This window comes from Saccostrea cucullata, unplaced genomic scaffold (genome assembly GCF_032062105.1).
Source record: "Saccostrea cucullata isolate Sc308-1 unplaced genomic scaffold, CSIRO_AGI_Scuc_v1 ctg2106, whole genome shotgun sequence".
In the NCBI taxonomy this organism is placed as follows: domain Eukaryota; kingdom Metazoa; phylum Mollusca; class Bivalvia; order Ostreida; family Ostreidae; genus Saccostrea; species Saccostrea cuccullata.
The window spans coordinates 309,953-332,649 of record NW_026930315.1 but is presented as its reverse complement, the minus strand read 5'-3'; the positions used below and the strand labels follow the sequence as shown (position 1 = coordinate 332,649).

The window sequence follows — 22,697 nt, the reverse complement described above, 5'->3', positions numbered from 1 at the left end:
CTAACACCAGAACCCCTGACCCTGGGGTCAAAAAATTCAAAATATTGAAAGAGGCACTCTTGCTCATCATAACTATGTGCTTGGTTAGTTTAATTAATACCCATAAGTAGAGAAGAAGATTTTCAAAGAATAAATGCATTTTCACTATATAACCAATAGAGCCCCGCCCTAACACCAGAACCCCTGACCCTGGGGTCATAAAATTCACAATTAAGGAAGAGAGAAAAGTTTAAACGGATAGCAATAGGTCACCTGAGTTACTCAGGTGAACTAAAAAAGTTTGATTTAATTTTTTAAACATGCGTATTTATTTCTTTCGATGACGCAATCTGTGCGTACCTGATTGATTCGAGATCACGTAACGTAAACAATCTAGTCTTTTGACTACATCCTATGCCAAAGGTTCACAAGGAGAGTAGCGTACACTGTTTCAGAAACCCTTACTAGCAAAGATGACAGTACCTCTTTTTTTTTTTTAAAGAATTATCTGTATGTAAAAAGATATTTATATCTTTTAAGAAAAAAAATTGTCCCTTCTTTCTTCCAGTCAAATCATTTACTCGATATTCTGCACCATTTTATCTTTAGAAATTCATTAAATATTTATCTGTAGAAATTTCTACTTTTTAAAAGACACCTACGAGAACTTCAAAGAACATTGAAACACATTTGGAGGTATAAAGTGAAAATTGTTGCATGAAAAGATTTAATTTTCAAGCTTCATTTTGCTATTTTTGAACTAAATGAATTAAAGACTTATCCTTCCTAGCTGAGGATTGGAGTACTAGAAGGCGCAGATCCAGGATTTGAAGTTAGGGGGCGCCAATAGTAGGCAAGGGGCCTGGGGGCCCAGTGGGTCCAGGGCAAAGCCCTGGTGGGGGTCCAGGGGGCGAAGCCCCCCGAAGCTCCTGGATTTTAGAGATTTTGTAGGGTAAAAATGGTAAAAGGGTAAAATCTACCGAGTATACATATTAACATTTTATAGACGATACTGTGATTTACGTTAACTTTGACAATTTAAGGGGGGGGGGGGGTGAGCCGGGTGTGCCGGGTGCGCCCCCCCCTAAATCCGCCACTGACTAGTATCTTAAACTTTAGTTTACATTTAATGAATACTGCAGACATGATGAATGACATCAATTCATGTACCTATTATTTACAACGATGATTTATATATCTGTTTTTAGCTCACCTGAGCCGAAGGCTCAAGTGAGCTTTTCTGATCACATTTTGTCCGGCGTCCGTCTGTCTGTCCGTCTGTCCGTAAACTTTTCACATTTTCGACTTCTTCTCAAGAACCACTGGGCCAATTTCAACCAAACTTGCCACAAAGCATTCTTGGGTAAAGGGGATTCAAGTTTGTTCAAATGAAGGACCAAGCCCTTTTCCAAGGGGAGATAATTATGAATTAGAGAAAAATTAATGGCATTTTTTAAAAAAATCTTCTTCTCAAGAACCACTGGGCCAGGAAAGATGAAACTCATGTGGAATCATCTTCAGGTAGTGTAGATTCAAGTTTGTTCAAATCATCACCCCCAGGGGTAGGGCCGGGCCAAAATGGCCCACCAAAGTTTTACATAGGGATTTATAGGGAAACCTTTTAAAATCATCTTTTCAAGTACTTCAAAGCTATGATTAGTGATATTAATATGGAATCATCTTCAGGTAGTGTAAATTCTAGTTTGTTCAAATCATGAACCCATGGGGGTTAAAATTCAAGCCCCCCACCCCCACCTCCCCTTAAAATTTTATTTCTGATCTGAAATGTGCTTTTTCCAAGCCAATGTGCTTAGGTGAGCGCTGTGGCTCCTGGGTCTCTTGTTTTTATTGGGACACTTGTCCTCAAACATTTTTTTTTTATACAGCAGCCAGGAATACAAGAATACGTACACTGCAAGTTCATTGCTGACAGGTACTATACATTATATGTCTCCGCAAAGCTACAAAGTACTAGTTCTTCATTGTTTGAATGTATCTCCAAACATAACATTTTTAAGGTTTATCAACCTTATCATCAAATTTCTAAATGTACATGTTTGTATGTGTGTGTTTCCACATACATCATAATTATATATGACACGCCAAATTCACAATCAAAGTACTGAAAAGCGGTTAGCATGCTTTCATCGAATTTGTACATGTACAGTGTGCAATAACAAAAAATGCATTGAATTATGATATTAAAGTAAGCATGCATATCTTTTTCCGATGTCATCAGCAAAGAAGCAGGCACACTGAATTTTGTAGTACTTAACTAAATGGTAAAACCAATAATATATCAGAATGATGTCACAAATGTTTGTTTCAAAATATAAACCTGAGATTTTCAGTTTGAAAGACAGGAAGTTCAATTTCAAAAATTTCTGCCTAACTGTCTTCATTGGTGGCGTACAAAAGTGCTCAGAACGAAAATAAAAATGTTGATGTTGCAAATTTAATTGGCTTTCATGCTCTATTGATTTTGAAATTAGGTAACTGTAAAGGCTACTATAGGAAATAACTCAAAAAGAAAATAAAAGGATAATTCAAATTCTTCAGTTTCATTGGTTTGGAGTACTGTACATAGATCTTTAGCTGGCTAGTCTGAGAAAAACGGATGGACGAGCAGAGAATTAATTAATTTCAGATAGCTTCAGTTTCGTAGGCTCACTGCAGGTCAGCAGGTGTGACCTATCATTGGGGATGCTTACTTCTCCTAGGCACCGGAACGTTCAAGGATCCGTTTTTCTTTTGAGACCGATCATGCACTGTTCATTCTGTATTTTGATACAGATACTGAGTACATCTGTTTATTAATATTATGAACTATTTCTCTCACAGGAAGAAAGACAAGTAAACAAAATAATAAAGTTTTAAGAAATGTACATTATTGACTTTTCATACAATTAAATGTTCGAATAAGTAAATGGTATATGACGATTATTTAAAAAAGAGTCTTGCACGCTATGTATAAACGAACATATACTGAGTATTTGGCAAATATTTTTCACGAAAAAGGAAGTTGTTGTTTAATCCATCAATATTAGTATTTAAAAAATTCAAAGGTTCACTAAAAGTAAGTATAACAAACAATTTAATTGTACATTGCAAAAATTACCTAGGTATCATTGTCACTTTCCTCAATATGTCGCATAAGCAATACATTGTTACAAAAGTGTTTTTCCAACTTATACCTTGCACAGGAATTTCGCAAACTTTCAAAAATAATTATTCATTAGATATAAAGACCTTGTCAGCAAATACAATTTATCATTGAATGAAATGCTGACTGACGTTTTTCATACCAATTGTTAGTCCATTATTTATACACTAAATTGACCACGGATTTTTTCCGTTATTTCCTGATTATGACAACGAGCACACGGCGGGTGTGACCGGTCGGCAGGGGATGCTCACTCCTCCATGGCACCTGATCCCACCTCTGATGTTTCGGAGGTCCGTGTTTGCTCTGCTCTTATTTTGTATATTTGTTTAATGGACGTTGAGATTGAATACTGTTCGTCATTTCCATATCCTACATTTATAGGATTCATCATCTCTAAGAATCATTACATATTTCTGTAAGTTACCTTTTTCAAAAAACATACTTTACACAATACTTTTCAACATGTTCAAGAAAAATAACTTGCATATACTAGTATGTATCCTTGTGTGTCTTCTTATACTACATGTAGATTTATCGCTCAATGTTTTCTGAAAAAAATCACATTGGTAAGTTTATCTACATTTATTTGCCATCACCTGTATGTGTCCTCATGTTTTTCTTTAATCTATATGCACATGGTCTGCTGAATTCTTTTCCAGGTACATCACATTTGTAAGGTTTTAACCATGTCAACTTGTATATATCTTTACATGGTCCTTTAAAGAATAAGCATCGGAGAAAGACTTTTGACAAAAATCACATTAAAAAGGTTTATTACAGTTATGTATCCTCGTGTGTCTTTTCATTTTATATCTATCACTGAATGTTTTCGGACAAATATCAAATTTATAAGGTGTATCACCAGTATGTGTTCTGCTGTGATCCTGTAAGCTTTTGGAATATTTGAAGGCCTTTCCACATACATCACAAGTATAAGGTTTCTCAAAAGTATGTCTCCTCCTGTGATCTTTCAAACATGATTTTTGATCGTATGCTCTTTCGCACAAATTGCTTTTATGAGTTTTATCAGCTTGGATGTGTATTCAAGTGTTTCCTGAAATTACTTGATTGGTTAAATGTTTTTCCACACACATCACATTGAAAAGGCTTCTCGCCTGTATGGATTCTTTTATGTTTCTTCAAGGAACTTACAACAGAGAATGTTTTCCTACATACATCACATTTAATAGGCTTTTCACCTGTATGGATCATCTTATGCACATCTACACATTGTGTTCTAAATATCTGCAAAGTTTGATGAAATTCAGTGCAGCGGTTTATGAGGGGTTGCACTGCCAAAAAACAGGACTGACAGATTTACTGACTGACTGACGGTCGGGTCAAATACATTATACCTAACGCAACTTCTTGTATGTGGTAAAATTACCTGTATGTATCCTAGTGTCTCTTCTCATACTAAATTTATAACTACTCTTATTTATGTTTCTGACAAAAATCACGTTTATAAGGTTTATCTACATTTATATGCTTTCATCAATATGTGTCCTCATATGTCTTTTTAATCCATATGACCTGATGAATAAATGTTCACATATAATGTACAACACATTTGTATGTATCTTTACATAATCCTTTAAAGAATTTGCATCGGAGATAGAATTTCGACAAAAATCTAATTAATAAGGTTTATCACAAGTATGAGCTCTGCTGCAATCTTGTAAGCTTTGACAATACTTGAACGCCTTTCCACATACTTCACAAATATAAGGTTTCTCAAAATTATGTTTCCTCAGGTGCTTTTTCAAACATGATTTTTGATAGTATGCTCTTTCGCACAAATCACATTTATAGGGTTTATCAGCCGGATGTGTATTCATGTGTGTCCATAAATCACTTGATTGGTTAAATGTTTTTCCACACACATCACATTGAAAAGGCTTCTCACCTGTATGAATTCTCTTATGTTTCTTCAAGGAACATAAAACAGAGAATGTTTTCCCACATACATCACATTTATAAGGCTTTTCACCTGTGTGGACTCTCTTATGTATCTTCAAAGAATATGAATAAGAGAAGGCCTGTCCGCACACAACGCACTGAAAAGGCTTTTCGCCTGTGTGTATCCTCTTGTGTCTCTGAAGGGCGCTAAGGTAAGTGAATGCCTTCCCACACACATCACATTTATGAGGCTTCTTAACTGTATGTGTCCTCATGTGATTCTGTAAGCCTAGTAACCGATTGAATGTCTTTCCACATACATCACATTTACAGGGTTTGTCACCTGTATGTGTCGTTTTGCGTGTCTGAAAGGTGCCTGATTCAAAGGATTTTCCACTTACATCCCATTTATAGGATTTTTCATTGGAATGCGTCCCCATGTGTTTCTCTAAGTGATATGCACGGCCGTAACCTTTCATACAGATGTTACATTCATAAGGTTTCTTACTCAAATGATTGTTGCTGCGTCCTTCTAATAACTTTTGGCAATTGTCATAAGCATTATAGTTCTTTATATTTTCAGCATTGCTTTGAATTTGTAGAGTGGAGGAGTAAGGTTTAATACATGTATGTGTTTTCTTGTGCACCCGTAAGCCAGCAGAATGTGTGAACACCTTCCCACATGCACTGCAGGTATATCGTTTCTCACCTGTATGTTTCCTCAGATGTGACTTCAAATCTGATGTTTCATAAAATGCTTTCTGACACAAACCACAACTGTAGGGTTTTTCACCTGTATGTCTCTTCAGATGTCTATTTAAATTACTTGATTGGTTGAATGCTTTCCCACACACAACACACTGAAAATTCTTCTCTCCTTTATGTATCATCTTGTGTATCTTCAAAGAACATGGAACAGAGAATTCTTTCATACATACATCACATTTATAAGGCTTTTCACCTGTTCGTCTCCTCAAGTGTGTTTTTAAAGTATATGATTGGTTGAATGCTTTACCACACACATCACATCTATAACGTTTGTCACCTGTATGTGACATCGAGTGCTCCTGTAAACAGTTAGCCTTCTGGTGGATGTCACATTCAGAAGGCGTTTCACTTAATTGTGAGCTGATGTTCTCATCTCCATCCTCAGTTTGATTGTCATTAGCACTCGAGATGTTTAACGCTTCTTGAATCTGTGAACCAGATGAAACGGCTGGCCTGCCAATCTGAAATAATTAGAAAATCTCATTTCATGGTGTGTCTCTTTTTAATAGTACTATTAAATCATATTAAAAAAAGTTTAAAAACATGATCATTTATCTGAGCACATCAACTAGGAAAATGCACATTTCATTTCAGCATTGAAAAGTTTACTGAGGTGGGGCACTTTAATTTTATACTATTTGAAGAAACTCAATATAGCATATAACTTTGCTGTTCTTGGAAAATAGAATTTTGAAGACATTCTTACTTATCGGATCCCCAATTAAGGCCCTTCAAGTGCTACCTCAAGGGGTCATGGTTCGAACACATTAAAATCTTCACAACATAAAGATGTTTACATATGGATTTGACTAAACATAGTTTTTATGTTCTTGAAATGATTCTTTCCTCTTTTCTCTTATGTAAACATTTGACCCCTCATTTTGGCTCCATCTTAACCTCGAGGATTATGATATGAATAAAAACTTAAATCTACACTACCCGTGGATGCTTTCATATAAACAACATTAGTCATGACTTTGATTAATTTTTTATATGTTTTTAAAATATTTTACCTGTATTTTTCTATGTAAAACTTAAAAAGGTCATACATTTAGGGAGTTTTGGTAAACAATTACATTGAAAGAGCTTAAAATCATCTTGAAATTTACTTGAGCCTTGAGCTTGGTTAAGCTAAACTTTGAACCTATGAACTTTGAACCTATGAGCTGAAAAAATACTGTAAAAGCAGAAATATACTTGGGGGACAAAATTTTGTATCATATTGTCAACAATTATCAACATGATCAACGAAAGTTAATCCCAAACAAATTTTTTATTTCACAATTAATTGAAAAGTGTTTTCAAAACATTAAAATGAAATAGCCATTTAAGATAAGGCCTTAAAATATAAATGGTCTGTTTCTGGTTCCCCAATCAACCTTGAAAATTTATTCTTCAATCTTTCTCTAGAAGATAACACGAGATGTTTGTAAAACACTTATGCCCCCCTGCCCCCAAATTGGATATTTTGTAAGTCCTAAAGGGCATAACTGTCTAAAAGGTGCGATCCAGAAAAAATCTGTATACTAAATTTCATTTGAATATGTGCAACCTCTGCAAAGAAAATGAACGGAAACTGCAAATAAGTGGAATTTTTCAAAGTCCAAGGGGCTTAACTCTAACAAAAATGGTGCGATGGTACCCAAAACAAAACTTGACCTAGATATTCATGTGATATATCTGTATACCAAATTTCATTTCAGTATCTGCAGCGGTTGTGAAGAAAAATGAACGGAAACTAAATTGACCGACAGACAGCAGCAAAGCAATATGCCCTCCCTCTTTGAAGGGGGGCATAATAAATCTAGTTTTACTATTATAAGAAATCAGGATCACTTCTGCATTTAACAAAATGAATTTATCCTATTCACATTTATCTGAAATGTTTTGGCAGGGATTTCCATGTTGAATTTTATACAATAAAATATTAAAATAAAATGTTTTCAGTATCTACCACCCATCCTATTTTCCCTGGTTGGAATATAGGAAACACACTTTACTCATATGCATACTGGCCTAATAATTCTACAAGATTTTATCCCCATGAGAACCTTTGCTTCTACAGTATTTATTTGTCGCATAAAAGTTTTCACTCAAAGACAAATAGATTGACACATTGACTTTGGAAAGAATTTTTACCTTTATATTTTCCTGATGTTGATTATCTTCTAAGGCTTTCTTATTCACAGGATGAGAATTCCCAATTGTCTCTTCCTTTTCTACAATCAAACAAGAAAAGGACAATCAATCTTCCATATAAATTTTACCCATTCCATAAATCTCTGAAAATGTACATATATAACATACAGGTATGTTATATTTAGTGTTGTTACGATAGTCGCCGACTATCAAAATATCGTTGATTTAAGGCCAAGATCGGCAACAATCGATTGAAAATATTATCATTGATAGATCGCTATATTTTTCAAGCCATATTTTTCAAGCTGAGCAGGTTTAACTTTTATAGTCACCAAAGGGACGTCACTCTTATCGGCAGTAAACAAAATGGCGAACGTGCATGGTGAAGAGGTTGACGTCGAATTATATCCATATCCTGGTGCATTGTCTATTTAAAATACGTCTCAGGATGAATACATTTCAAAACAAAAGTCTCAATACTGTACAGCATATTTTCTTTGTAACATGAATTGATGGCTTGTATGTCCTTTTAACGCCCTGTTTGAGAATTTTTTGTTTGTATAAAGATATTTAGTTACCATACAATCATATGACAGAAAAGGCTATAAATTTAGATCTTTATTCAGTACCCACGCAGGTTCATTGAGCAGTGAGGGATGGTTATTATGTCATCGCCTATCGTGACACAGGGTCTCTGTTTTTTTAAGGTCCCAAAAGATCCTCCGTTGCTCATTCTCCATAAATGCCAAGTATGGGAGAAAATTTGCTGCTCCCCACCAGCAAATGGTGGCGTCTCTCTATGAATGAAAAATTCTTGAAAGGGATGTTAAACAACATTGCCCCTATACCAACCTGTAGACTCTCTTTTAGATACAGGGTATTCCTGACAAGGTACATGTACATGGCAAGTCTGGACTCCTGACATCATGATGTAATTTTTGCTCTTATATCTGAAACACATGATCAAATCAGTAGTTATACTTTTCAATTACATTTTATTCAACAATGTTCTAGAATCACAGCCATTACTGTAAACAGGTTTATTTTCTCCACATAATTTATCTCCGATTGTTTCGGGATGTTGACGATTTTTTCATATTGTACACATGATGAATACGTGTAATAAATATAATTTTTGAAAAAAATGTCCAATAAGCCCCGGGGTGAATATCAGGGGGGGTGGGTCCTGTCCACAAGTACCTGTGCATCAGATAGGTAAATAAAGCTTAGTAGATAAATCAAGCTACATGTACGTAGCTAAATCTAGTGAGTAGTGATTGTACAGGACCTAATTACCATGATTACCATTTTGATTTTGATTAATACCTCGAAAAATGTTGCTAATTTAAGGTCCCTGTTGATAAAAATAATTCAAAATATAAATCATTCTGTTTAGAGAAAATATAATCATATAAAAATAGAGAAATCACCTGCAAGAAACGATGCAACGATGTGTACTTACGGTTTACAGTCACTGTGTTGTCACTGTCAGTGTGCTTTCCTCGTGTATACAAATCGAAATGCCGATCCCGATCCCGATATTTTATTTTTTTTTTTTAGCTATAATCAAAGTACTGAAAGTACTGAATCGATGTCATAGTACACACAAATTACATGTAAGACACAGAGACTGAATGTTTTTATTCTCACGTAAACGAAGTTTCGGGGGTATATGTTTTTGTCGTGTCCATCGGCCGGTCTGTCCGTCTGTTTCTCTGGCATTCAGGCGCGTAGCCAGCATTGAAATGAAGTGTACGCAGAAAATGGTCGGGGGTCTGGGGGTCGCCCTGAGGCTCCTGGATTTTACGAAATGTTTCAGTCATTTTCCTTTAAAAGAAATCACGCTACATCTCGTTTCTCAAGCAAACACTTAGCTAAGTTACATGTATACTTCCATGGATACTTCAGGAAGAGAAGGATAATTTAATCAAATTAATTTTCGAATATATTGGTATTAGAAAAAAAGTTTCCAAGTGTGACAAGATTAAACAGAGAAGTAATTTAATAAGTTATCATTGGAGTTAAAGTATTTCAAAATATAAACGGGGGTGTGGGTCTTTATATACAGTGAGGTTGCCGATATCGAATCACTTAGTATATTTGCTTGGATATTTCGTACCTGAGTTTGAGTTAAATTCATTTTACAACATTGCTTGGTGGGACTATGTTTTACTTATAACATCATATATATTTTCCCAATAACCACTAATTTAATAAAAAATTATCGCTGTACTTGTATGAATGATGTTTTCTCCTTTAGCGGATCATTTTCTCCATTACCGAATCACGTGACATAAAGCTGATTATTCTGGTTCGGGACCGTGTAAATTTAAAAATACCCTTCTTACGTAACGTTTTACTATGCCTTAAAATATTTCACCCCCCCCCCAAAAAAAAAGTAGAAAAGCTAGGAATTTTTTGAGTTGTTTGCATCCGACAATTAATGCAAAAACAACAACAATGAACTCATGAAATGACTAGTTGATATAAGATGTCGTAAACGCGTATATGTGATGAACTGCAAACAGCCGAAGAATTAATTTTTTATTCAAGAATTGTACTCATTGAATTTGAGCTACCACGCCCCCTCCCCATAATTTTGCCGCTATTTAGATAGAAAATATATCGCTAGATATATGATTGTGCCCCCTCAAAAAAAAAAGTCCGATGACCTTTTTTATGCTTGATTAATTAATTGTCAAGGAATTTTGGTGGTTGATAGTGCCTCCTCAGCTGAAAATGTATGGCTCTGCACCCCTCCCCCACCAACTGAAATTACTTCCTTCGAGTCTGGCTTCAGAGATACCTAAAGCTGAAAGGAACAATTATATTTTCAAAATGTCCAGACCCAACACCTAAATTTCCTCCAATGAGCAGAGACAACTTTACAAATAATGATGTTGGGATTCATTTGCTGAATTTCTCCATTCCAACATCCACAGTAGACTAAATACCAGTATTCCAATTTATTAAATACTGGAGGTTGTCCTTTCACTTTACATGGGTCTACTTCAACTGTCCATCGTCTCTATAAAAATGAATAAGACAACTCATTCTTCTCTGCTGTTTCATAGTGCTCTTTCTTCCTTTTGCTTGAAGACAGTGGCATATATTCCATATAGGCAAAAGGCTGCAGTCTGCATATCATTTCCTCAATGTGTAATTTAAATCAAATGTTTACTAACTAGTATATGTTGAAAAAGAGGGGGGGGGGTATCATAAAACTCTGTTTATAATTTATTTAGCTTGATGTTGAATTGAAAAAGTATTGTTAGCAATATGCATTTTATATTACATGAGCTTGATCTTGATCATGACAAGAAATAAAAATTGATTATTTGAAATAATTTTTTAGGGAATAGGAAAACTGCAAACGGTGTATCGTTGGAAATAATGATTTAGTAGGAAGTTTAAATTGCAAAGGGATAAATAAATAAAATTTCTAATTCTTAATTTTGTTTGGTAATCATGACGATTTTTATTTCGCTATCGTCGATGTCTTCACATTAGCTTACATGCACATATACCGCCGGGAGACATTCTCGAATCCACATGCTCTGCACTTCTTACTGATTTTGGCTGCTGATTTTGTTTATGTGTATTTTAACCACCTTTATTGTACGCTTTTGGTAGACATCTTCTGTTGTTTTTTTTTGTTGTTGTTGTAACTGGTGTGCAAAAAACCGCATACGAAAAATTATGATTTGGACAGGATCCCTGCATTTCATATTTCTTGAAACAGTGATTCGTTATTGGAAACCTAAATACCCCCAACTTTAAAGCGAATACTATTAATTTCTGATTTAGAAATTGTATGACGCTTTCAGTGCTTTTAGACACATAATTTTATTAAACATCTGCACCAAATTTGTTTACCTAGAATGTACGATTCACTTTGGAGCGGTACCGAAAAGTGAAAGTAGTCTACTTGCATGTACGCTTCTGGTCTGCGTCACAAAAAAGCTTGTTCATGTTTATTTAAAAATTATTACATTGAACGAGTTGAATTTAATAATTTCATGATAAATGATAAAAGCAAGAATAATTCAGCATGACAGGGTAGGTTAAGCTAAGTATTGGACTTTGGTAAGAAAAATACAGAATTTTCATCTGAAAGTGATTCGTTAACGGGTGCGATTCGTTATTGGCAACCTCACTGTATTCTGTTAGCTTAAACAATGTGATAGTACGTAAATTCTACAAAATGGTTACATCAGTAAAAGAAGATATTCATAAATGATCTATATTTATATTAAATTTGTTCAATAATTTGAATTTTGCCTTTTGGGGGGGGGGGGGGGGGGGGGTTATCGATATTTATTCATTACTTTAACGGATATTCTTGTATAGTCGTCCAAACCCTTGTAAATTTTTATTTAAATAAATGTCACTTACTTAGATCGCTTTCCTTCATCAAATACATGTATTTGTCCGGATAATCAGGATTACGCGGATTAACAGTTGAAAATTTTGATTCAACAATATTTTCTTACTCAAGAATTTTGGAATTCAATTTATACAAGACTGGATTTTAACGATATTCTGAACAAAATTTGAATAGAAACAATAAGACATAAAATAATTTGAAAGACAGGTAGTGCCTCTTTTTCTCCGAATAAATCTTTCTTTTTTATTCTTTTTCTTTCTTTCTTTTCTTTTCTTTTTTTTTTTGTTGAAAATGATGTGTACGCACTTGCGTACTTGCGTATAGGCAGCTACGCGCCTGGCATTTATATTTCACATGTGTATTTCTTGTGACAAGAGCTTTCTTGGGTCCACCAAATTTGACCTTTTGACCTTGACCTTGGAGTTTGTCCCACTTTTACACAAACATTTTAAACTTTTACTTTGGCCATATCTTTTGAACAGTAGATACCAGGGCATTTATACCTAACATGTTTATTCTTCGTAAAAAGACCTTTCATAGGATACCAATAATCTTGACCTTTTGACCTTGACCCTAGAGATTTCTGTATTTAGAAAAAAAACTTTTATTTTGACTATAACTTCTGAACAAAAAGGGCTAGGGCTTTCATACTTCACATATGTAATCCTTTTGAGAAGTCGCTTCATTGGATACCAAGAACATTGACCCTTTGACCTTGACCTTGGAGTTTGACTTACTTTAAAAATACAACCTTGACCATAATTTTTGAAGGGTAAGTACTAGGGCTTTCATACTTCACATATTTAATCCTTGGGACAAGACCTCTCATTTGATACCAAAAACTTTTGACCTTGAAGTTAGACCCACTTTTATACAAATATTGCAAACTTTTACTTTGGCCCTACTTCTTAAACGGTAGATAGTAGGAATTTCATTTTTCAAATATCACTTCTTTTCGACAAGAACTTTCATTTGAAACCTTGACCTTGGAGATTTCGTACAGTTTATTAAGTTAACAATAGAGAAAATGTTTTAAGTAGGATAAAGTCCGAAAACTGTCCATTCTGTGAGAGAAAAAACTATTCTCGGCCCTTCGGGCCTTGAACAGTTCTTTCTCTCACAGAATGGACAGTTTTCGGACTTTCTCCTTTACATAAAAAATAAATATCAACTCGTATATGTCCATTTGATACATTGATTTAAGGAAAACTCTTATTTTTCTATTTCATGACGTGATCAATCGATTGACTTGAGTGATAATCTGCATAAACGCCGATTGATCATCGTCATGAAATTGAAAAATTTGACAGTTATTCCTTATATTTACATACTTAATGAATCCGTCAATCAATGTGCTCTAAGCCCTGTTTCTGACTAGCTGTTTATCTCGTCATGCACGTGTTTTTAGCTCTACTGGTCAGAGACCAGCAGAGCTTATGCGATAGTAATGCGTCTGTCATCCGTCTGTCTGTCTGTCTGTCCGTCTGTAAACAATTTTTCAAATCGCTACTCCTCCTACAATTTTAGTCTGATTTCAATATTACTTGGCATACAAGTAGACTACACAAAAATACATAGAATAGTGCATCGGTTTTTGACTTTGGTGAAAGGTGTTGCCATAGTTACTAAAAATAGAATTCTCTGTGAAATTCCTTTAAAACACTACTCCTTCTACAGTTTTGGTCTGATTTCAATATAACTTGGCAGACAAGTAGACTACACTAAGGAACATAGAATAATGCATCGGTTTTTGATTTCGGTGAACGGTGTTGCCATAGTTACTAAAAATAGAATTTTCTGTGAAATTTCTTAAAAACGCTACTCCTTCTACAGTTTCCTTGTGATTTCAATATAACTTGGCACCCAAGTAGACTACATTAAGATACATAGAATAGTGCATGGGTTTTTGATTTCGATGAATGGTGTTGCCATGGTTACTAAAAATAGAATTCTCTGTGAAATTCCTTTAAAACACTACTCCTTCTACAGTTTTGGTCAGATTTCTATGTAACTTGGCAGACAAGTAGACTACTCTAAGAAACATAGAATAATGCATCGGTATTTGATTTATGTGAACGGTGTTGCCATAGTTACTAAAAATAGAATTTTCTGTGAAATTTCTTAAAAACGCTACTCCTTCTACAGTTTCGGTGTGATTTCAATATAACTTGGCACCCAAGTAGACTACACTATAATACATAGAATAGTGCATCGGTTTTTGATTTTGGTGAACGGTGTTGACAAACACTACTCCTTCTACAGTTTTGGTCTGATTTCAGTATAACTTGGCAGACAAGTAGACTACACTAAGATACATAGAATAGTGCATCGTTTTTTGATTTCGATGAATGGTGTTGCCATGGTTACTAAAAATAGAATTTTCTGTGAAATTTCTTTAAAACGCTACTTCTTCTACAGTTTTAGTGTGATTTCAAAATAAGTTGGCACACAAGTAGACTACACAAAGATACATAAAACAGTGCAATTGTTTTTGATAAGTACAAACAAGTAGAGCTACTGTCTCGACAGAGACTTCTGGTTTGTGTTTTGTTTTGTTTTTCTTTAATCGCACCAATATATTGATGGGGAAATATACAGTACATAAACAATTTACCTCGGACAAAGACATTGGAAATGTAAATATTCTTTTTGACCTGCTCAAATACAGAACATTCTGCCTGGGATTACATATGTATGGTTTGTCAGCTGTATGTGTTCATGTGTCTCTGTAGATTGATTAATTGTTTGAATGATTGTGTATTGTATAACGTCCCTCTCGAGAATTTTTCACTCATATGGAGATGTCACCGTATGCCGGTGAAGGGCTTCAAATTTTGACTTTTACTCAACACTTAGAGCCATTGAGCAGTGAGGGATCTTTATCGTGCCAACGCCTGCCGCTGACACGGGGCCTTGGATTTTTAGGTCCCATCCAAAGAACATCAAAACTTTTACTACGAACTGCTGAGCGCATGGCGAAGGAACAGTTGCAACCCATTTTTTATCGACTTTGGTCAGTCGCGGCCGAAATACAAACTCATGACATCCCGATCACGGAGCGAACGCTCTACCGACTGAACTACCGTGAACCGTCGTGTCTCTGTAGAACGGTACGAAATAATCGCTCTGTCACGTGAAATACTTTCGTTTGATGCAGAAGCCAAGGAGTTGTCGATTTGGATGTTTGCGCGATAAATTGACCAAGACTGTAAATGTAGACAAACATAGATTAAAACTGCAAGTAAGACATTCAAGAAAAAGCATTTTTAAGGGATATGAACCGGCTCGTATGTCTAGTTTTACAATTAAGCTAGAAAATAGCTGATGAAGCGAGGTGGTGTCCAAAATGACGTCCTCCCTTGTGTTTTTTTCTTCGAGGTACTAATTTTTTTTAACTGATATATTTTCTCTACACAAGCCCCTGTGGCTCGTGCACCATGTGTCAAATTCTGGATACTAGTACTATTTCGGCATAGTTCATCCAAATAATAACACTTTTATTATGATTATATTAGGGTTGTCCCGTGAAATCGTGGATAAAGCGTTTTCTTTTTTGAAAAATAATGGACGCAATAAGCTGAAATTTTCAGTGAATGTTTATTGATCATATCTAAGTGCATTATAATATTTTGGATAAAATATAGACAAAAATAAAGATTTTATAATGCTTGATTGTGCACAGGGTAAGGTTCTACGGTGCAAGATAAAAAAAAACAAGAGGCCCACGGGCCACATCGCTTACCTGAGCACTATGGCTAGGAAAAAGCAGAATTGGTTAATACTTAAAAAACTTAAATCCAAAACTACCGGTAGTTCCAAGACCAATCATGGCTTTGCTATTCTTGAGAAGAAGATTTTTAAAGAATTTTCCTATACATTTCTATGTAAATCTTTGATCGGCCATTTTGGCCCCGCCCCACCCCTGGAGGTCATGATTTGAACAAACTTGAATCTACACTACCTGAGGATGCTTCCATATAAATATGATTAATTATGGCTTTCTCATTCTTGAGGAGAAGATTTTTAAAGAATTTTCCTATACATTTCTATGTAAAACTTTGGTCGGCCATACTGGCCCCGTCCTATCCTTGGGGGTCATGATTTGAACAAACTTGAATCTATACTACCTGAGGATGCTTCCATATAAATATGATCAATTATGACTTTGCTATTCTTGAGAACATTTTTAAAGAATTTTCCTATATATTTCTAGGTAAAACTATGGTCAGCCATTTTGGCCCCGCCCTACATCTGGGGTCATGATTTAAACAAACATGAATCTGCACTACCTGAGGATGTTTCCCATAAGTTTCATGTTTCCTGGCACAGTGGTTCTTGAGAAGATTTTTAAAACATGCCACCAAATTTTCATTGATTCCCAATTATCTCTCCTTGAATAAGGGGGTGGCCCTTCATTTGAAGAAACTTGAATCCCTATACCCAAGGATACTTTGTGGCAAGTTTGGTTGAAATTGGCCAAGCGGTTCTTGAGAAGTAGTCAAAAATGTGAAAAGTTAACAGACAGACGGACAGACAGACGCCGGACAAAATGTGATCAGAAAAGCTCACTTGAGCCTTCGGCTCAGGTGAGCTAAAAACGAAGGTTTTATAAGAGAATACATGAGTATTCATCTGAAATAAAAGATTTAAATAGAAAAGATTAGGGAAAAATTATTCTTATTTGATTACATAATTAATTTTGTAGCCTTTTATAAATTTCAAGGCATTTGGTCAATTATTGGCAGTTTCCTGAGCATTCGAAATGGGAAAAAGGTAAACACAACACATGAAAAATGAAGACGTTTGCTGACGTTATGGCGCACTGGAGATCAGTTCGCTTTGATTTGAATGGTGTTATAACGCCGTATGAAACTTTAAATGAATACAGTAGAAAAAATCCCCCAAAATTACCACACCTTTAGTATAGAAATGACATGGAAGTATATTGTAATAGCAAAAGACGCTGTCACTGTTGACCGTCTATATAAGATTGTCTATTAGTTGAATGATGGTGGGAATATTGTCCGTATCGATATCTTTATAATAAATCCCCAGACGATCGCTCGTTTGTGCCAGATTGCTTATGGAGACTAGAGTATGTGCATCACTGAAAATCAGGAATTTAAGTGGGACTTACCCAACTTAATTTTTAGCACAAAGATGAAACTTGAGGTACCTGACGCTGTTTTAGACATTTTGACGTAATCATCCGTGCGCTGTAAGGCGATACAATACATAACATAAAAACTCATAATTCGTTTATTTACGCATATATCTATTTGAAAAATATGTACTAAGGAGCAGTGAAAATTTCAGAACACAGTGATTATTATTATTCACACGAGACAACTTGTCCAAAGTTTTACCGGACAACCCTTGTATATATAGGTTTCAATGTATTTATTATATTTCTTTGATAATTTTTATATTGCTTGAACGCTTACATGCTACTGCAGTACGAACTGTTATGTGATTTCATTAATATATACTTGAATGGGAAATGCCTTTCTACGTACATAATTTTTATCTCTAAGAATCATCATTAGATATTTATGTAAGTTGCCTATTTCAAAGATCAAATTTCTCTACACAATACATTTACAAGGTTAATAACCTGCATATTTCAGTGTATCACTGTATCTTCTCAAACTTAATTTATAACTATTATAATAAATGTTTCTGACATAAGGTTTATCTACATTTACATATGCAGCTTTCACCTGTATGTGTCCTCATATGTGTTTTTAATCCGTATGACCTGATGAATAAATGTTCACATACAATGAACATCACATTTATATGTATCTTTACATAATCCTTTAAAGAATTGATTCGCATCGGAGAAAGAATTTCGACAAAAATCACATTAATAAGGTTTATCACAAGTATGTGCTCTGCTGTGATCCTGTAGGCTTTGAGAGTACTTGAACGCCTTTCCACATACATCACAAATATAAGGTTTCGCAAAAGTATGTTTCCTCATGTGATCTTTCAAACGTGATTCTTGAAAGTATGCTTTTTCGCAGAAATCGCATTTGTAGGGTTTATCAGCCGGATGTGTATTCAAGTGAGTCCATAAATCACTTGATTGGTAAAATGTTTTTCCACACACATCACATTGAAAAGGCTTCTCACCTGTATGTATTCTCTTATGTTTCTTCAAGGAACATAAAACAGAGAATGTTTTCCCACATATGTCACATTTATTAGGCTTTTCACCTGTATGAACCCTTTTATGTATCTTCAAAGAAGATGAATAAGAGAAGGCCTGTCCACACACAACGCACTGAAAAGGCTTTTCACCTGTATGTATCCTCTTGTGGTTCTGAAGGGCGCTTAGGTCAGTGAATACCTTCTCACACACATCACATTTATAAGGCTTATCACCTGTGTGTGTCCTCATATGACTCTTTAAGTTCTGTGACTGGTTGAATGTCCTCCCACACACATCACATTTATAAGGTTTCTCACCTGTATGTGTCCTCATGTGAACTTGTAAACGTTGTGACCGGTTGAATGTCTTTCCACACACATCACATTTGCAAGGCTTGGCACCTGTTTGTGCCTTTTTGTGTGTCTGAAATGTGCCTGATTCAGAGGATTTTCCACTTATATCACATTTATAGGATTTTTCATTTATATGTGTCCCCATGTGTTTCTCTAAGTGATATATACGGCCGTAAGCCTTCATACAGATGGTACATTCATAAGGTTTCTTACTGAGATAATTGTTGCTGCGTCCTTCTAATAAAGCTTGGCAATTGTCATAAGCATCATAATTCTTTATATTTTCAGCATTGTTTTGAATTTGTAAAGTAGAGGAGTAAGGGTTATTGTCTGTATGTTTTCTCCTGTGCACCCGTAAACCAGCAGAATGCGTGAACACCTTCCCACATACTCTGCAAGTATATGGTTTTTCACCTGTATGTATCCTCAGGTGTGACTTCAAATCCGATGTTTCATAAAATACTTTCTGACACAGACCACATCTGTAAGGTTTTTCCCCAGTATGTATCTTCAGGTGTCTATTTAAATTACCTGATTGGGCGAATGCTTTCCCACATACAACACACTGAAAATGCTTCTCACCTTTATGTATTATCTTGTGTTTCTTCAATGAACACGGAACAGAGAATTCTTTCCCGCATACATTACATTTATAAGGCCTTTCACCCGTTCGTCTCTTCATGTGTCTTTTTAAAGTATATGATTCGTTGAATGCTTTCCCACACACATCACATTTATAAATTTTGTCACCTGTACATGCCATCGTTTGACTGCCATTAGCATTACAAATGTTTAATGCTTCAGCCCTCTCTTGAATGTGTGAATCCGACGAAACAGCTGGCTGTCCAATCTGAAATTATTAGAAAAACTCATTTCATAATGTGTCTCTTTTTTTATATTTGTATAAAATCACATGAAAAAGAATAAAAAACATGACACTCATCTGAGCACATCAACTAGGAAGCACAAATCAGTTCAGTATTGAAAACCAAAGGCCCAAAGGTAACAATGGCGCTTTAGATATGGCAGTGATACTGTGAAATTATTCAATTTCCAAGCATGTTTAAAAGTATGCATATGTCTACAGAATTATATAGCAGTATTAGCTTATTTGTATATTTAGATAAAAAAAAACAATTTTAGCATTTATGAAATAAAAGCATTCAACTCATATGGTCCAACTGAACAGCTTGAGAACAAGTTTTAATGAGTAAAATACCCCAGTAAAAGAGCAATATAGGACCATACTTGCCAACACCCAAGATGTCATTTGTGAATTGATAATTCTTCTATTAAACAAGAGGCCCATGGGCCAAATCTCTCACCTGAGAAGCTTTGACCATTCTGTTCTTTACCAGATTTCCCCCTTGTAATACATAATGCATCCCCACCCTACCCCACTGATCATAATTTAGACATTTTGAAATCTACACTAACCTAAAATCCCTCAGCTTTTCTGGACCAGTGGTTTTCGAGTAGAAGATTTTCAAAGACTTTTCCTATATATTTCTATGTAAAACTTTGATTCCCCATTGTGGCCCCGCCCTTCCCCGAAGGGTCATGATTTGAAGAATTCAGAATCTACACTATACCAGGATGCTTCTACATAAGTTTAAGCTTTTCTGGCCCAGTGGTTCTTGAAAAGAAGATTTTCAAAGATTTTTCCTATATATTTCTATGTAAAACTTTGATTCCTTATTGTGGCACCGCCCTATCCCCTGGGGGCATGATTTGAACAATTTAGAATCTACACTACCCCAGGATGCTTTCACATAAGTTTCAGCTGTTCTGGCCCAGTGGTTCTTGAAAAGAAGATTTTCAAAGATTTTTCCTATATATTTCTATGTAAAACTTTAATTCCCCATTGTGGCCCCGTCCTTCCCCTGGGGGTCATGATTTTAACAAAAAAGAATCTACACTACCCTAGAATGCTTCCACATAAGTTTCCGCTTTTCTGGCCCACTGGTTCTTGAGAACCAAAGATTTTCCCTACATATTTCTATATAAAACTTTGATTCCCCATTGTGTCCCCGCCCTTCCCCCAAGGGTCATGATTTGAACAATTTAGAATCTCTACTACTCTACGATGCTTCCACATAAGTTTCAGCTGTTCTGGCCCAGTGATTCTTGAAAAGAAGATTTTCAAAGATTTTTCCTGTATATTTATTTTGTGGCCCCGCCCTTCCCCCTGGGTCATGATTTGAACAATTTACAATCTACATTATACCATGATGCTTCCACATACGTTTCAGCTTTTGTGGCCCAGTGGTTCTTGAGAAGAAATTTTTTAATGACTACATCCTATTTTTGTCTTTTCTTGATTATATCCCTTTCACCCAAGGATCCTTTGTACCAAGTTTGGTCGAAATCGACCCAGTGGTTCTTGAGAAGAAGTCGAAAATGTGAAAAGTTTACAGAAGGACAGACAGAAGGACGGATGGACGACGGACAAAATGTTATCAGAAAAGCTCACTTGAGCCTTTGGCTCAGGTGAGCTAAAAAGGCTTTACTGAATTAATTTACTTACAATGACAAAAATTTATTGATTAAATTGACATGTTAAAAAAGAACATTGTAGTTTTCATTGTCCAGCATTGACCTAAATTACTAGTAAGTGTGCATTAAAAAAAGCTTTTTCAGGTGTTAACAGGGACCTATATCATGTATGTGTTAGTATATAGGTCCTTGGTGCTAAATTTCAAAGTAATTCCAATTTTAGGGGATTTGAAATTAGTTTTCCTCTCTCGTAGGCCTAATTAAAAACCACGAACGATAGTATTGTTCTCCCGCCTACCTCTAGGTCAATTCTCAAGAGTTAACATATTCGAATGATTTTCAAAATGTTTATAGATATTTATATGAATTTTAATAAAACGTTATTTTTAGGGATACCAAAGAGAGATAACTCTATAATTTTGGTAAAACTTGAGTTTTTCACTATAGAAATCAATGGAAAACGGAAAATACTTTTAAAACATCTTTTCTCCCCTGAAACAAAAATTCCTTTTTTCAGATAATATAGACTGTCATTTTACAAAATATGCCAAAGCTTTTTATGTTTCACGGGGGGGGGGGGGGGGGGGGGGGGGGGAGGGGGGCATATGTTTATAGACAAAAAACAAAAAAATGCTGATTTTTCACAAATTTTAAAGCTATTGACAACTACATAATTATATTTTATTAATTTATATATGTTTTATTTATTTGCGTAAACCATAAGAAAAGATATGAGATACATTTTATCATATTTTAGACTATTTCAAAATATGGTGATTTTTGAAAGTTCGATTTCACTAGAAAATATCGTCTACCCACCTTTTTTCGAGAGCTGAAATTAATGATAATTTACTATCTAGCGCTGGAATTAAAATGATTAATCAATTACCAAAGAACTGTTCTTTGTATTAAACAAAGATTTAATGGCCAAATTGCCATTAAAATTGAATTTAATGAGTGCAAAATGTAGGCGGGAATCAAGAGTTAGATTACGTAGTTCTTTAATTAACTAGTGCAATGTGTACTAAATGTACAGAATTTTTAGATAAAAGATACCACAGAGTCCAACACTTCTGCTTTATACTTGGATATTTTCATTGAAAAAGAAACTAATGGTAATCTAACAACCAAGCTATATGATAAATGTGATGACTTTAACTCTTCTATCGTCAACTTCCCTTAATCATGCAGCAATATACCTTCATCATTCGATAGGCAAGAACATGCTCTACGTATGAACAATTTTTAAAACGAGGTAAATTATTTAAGGTTAATGAAACAAGAATATCAGCAGTCTTGTTTAAAGTCTTCATTTCGTAAGTTCTATGGTCGATACAATGACCTTGTCAGCAAAGA

The 22,697-nt window shown here is 35.0% G+C and overlaps 1 protein-coding gene across 1 annotated transcript in view; it reads right to left on the bottom strand.

The window, feature by feature from the left end:
- The window catches only part of LOC134283683 (zinc finger protein 271-like), a 51,664-nt gene extending 42,206 nt beyond the window's left edge, over positions 1–9,458 (bottom strand). The window contains exons 1-2 of the mRNA XM_062766173.1: positions 9,414–9,458; positions 8,804–8,901 (exon numbers count right to left, since the gene is read on the bottom strand). Of these exons, the coding sequence (XP_062622157.1) occupies positions 8,804–8,879 (76 nt within the window). The 5' untranslated portion in view covers positions 8,880–8,901; positions 9,414–9,458. The remainder of the gene's footprint in view (positions 1–8,803; positions 8,902–9,413) is intronic.
- Between the last annotated feature and the right edge of the window lie 13,239 nt (positions 9,459–22,697).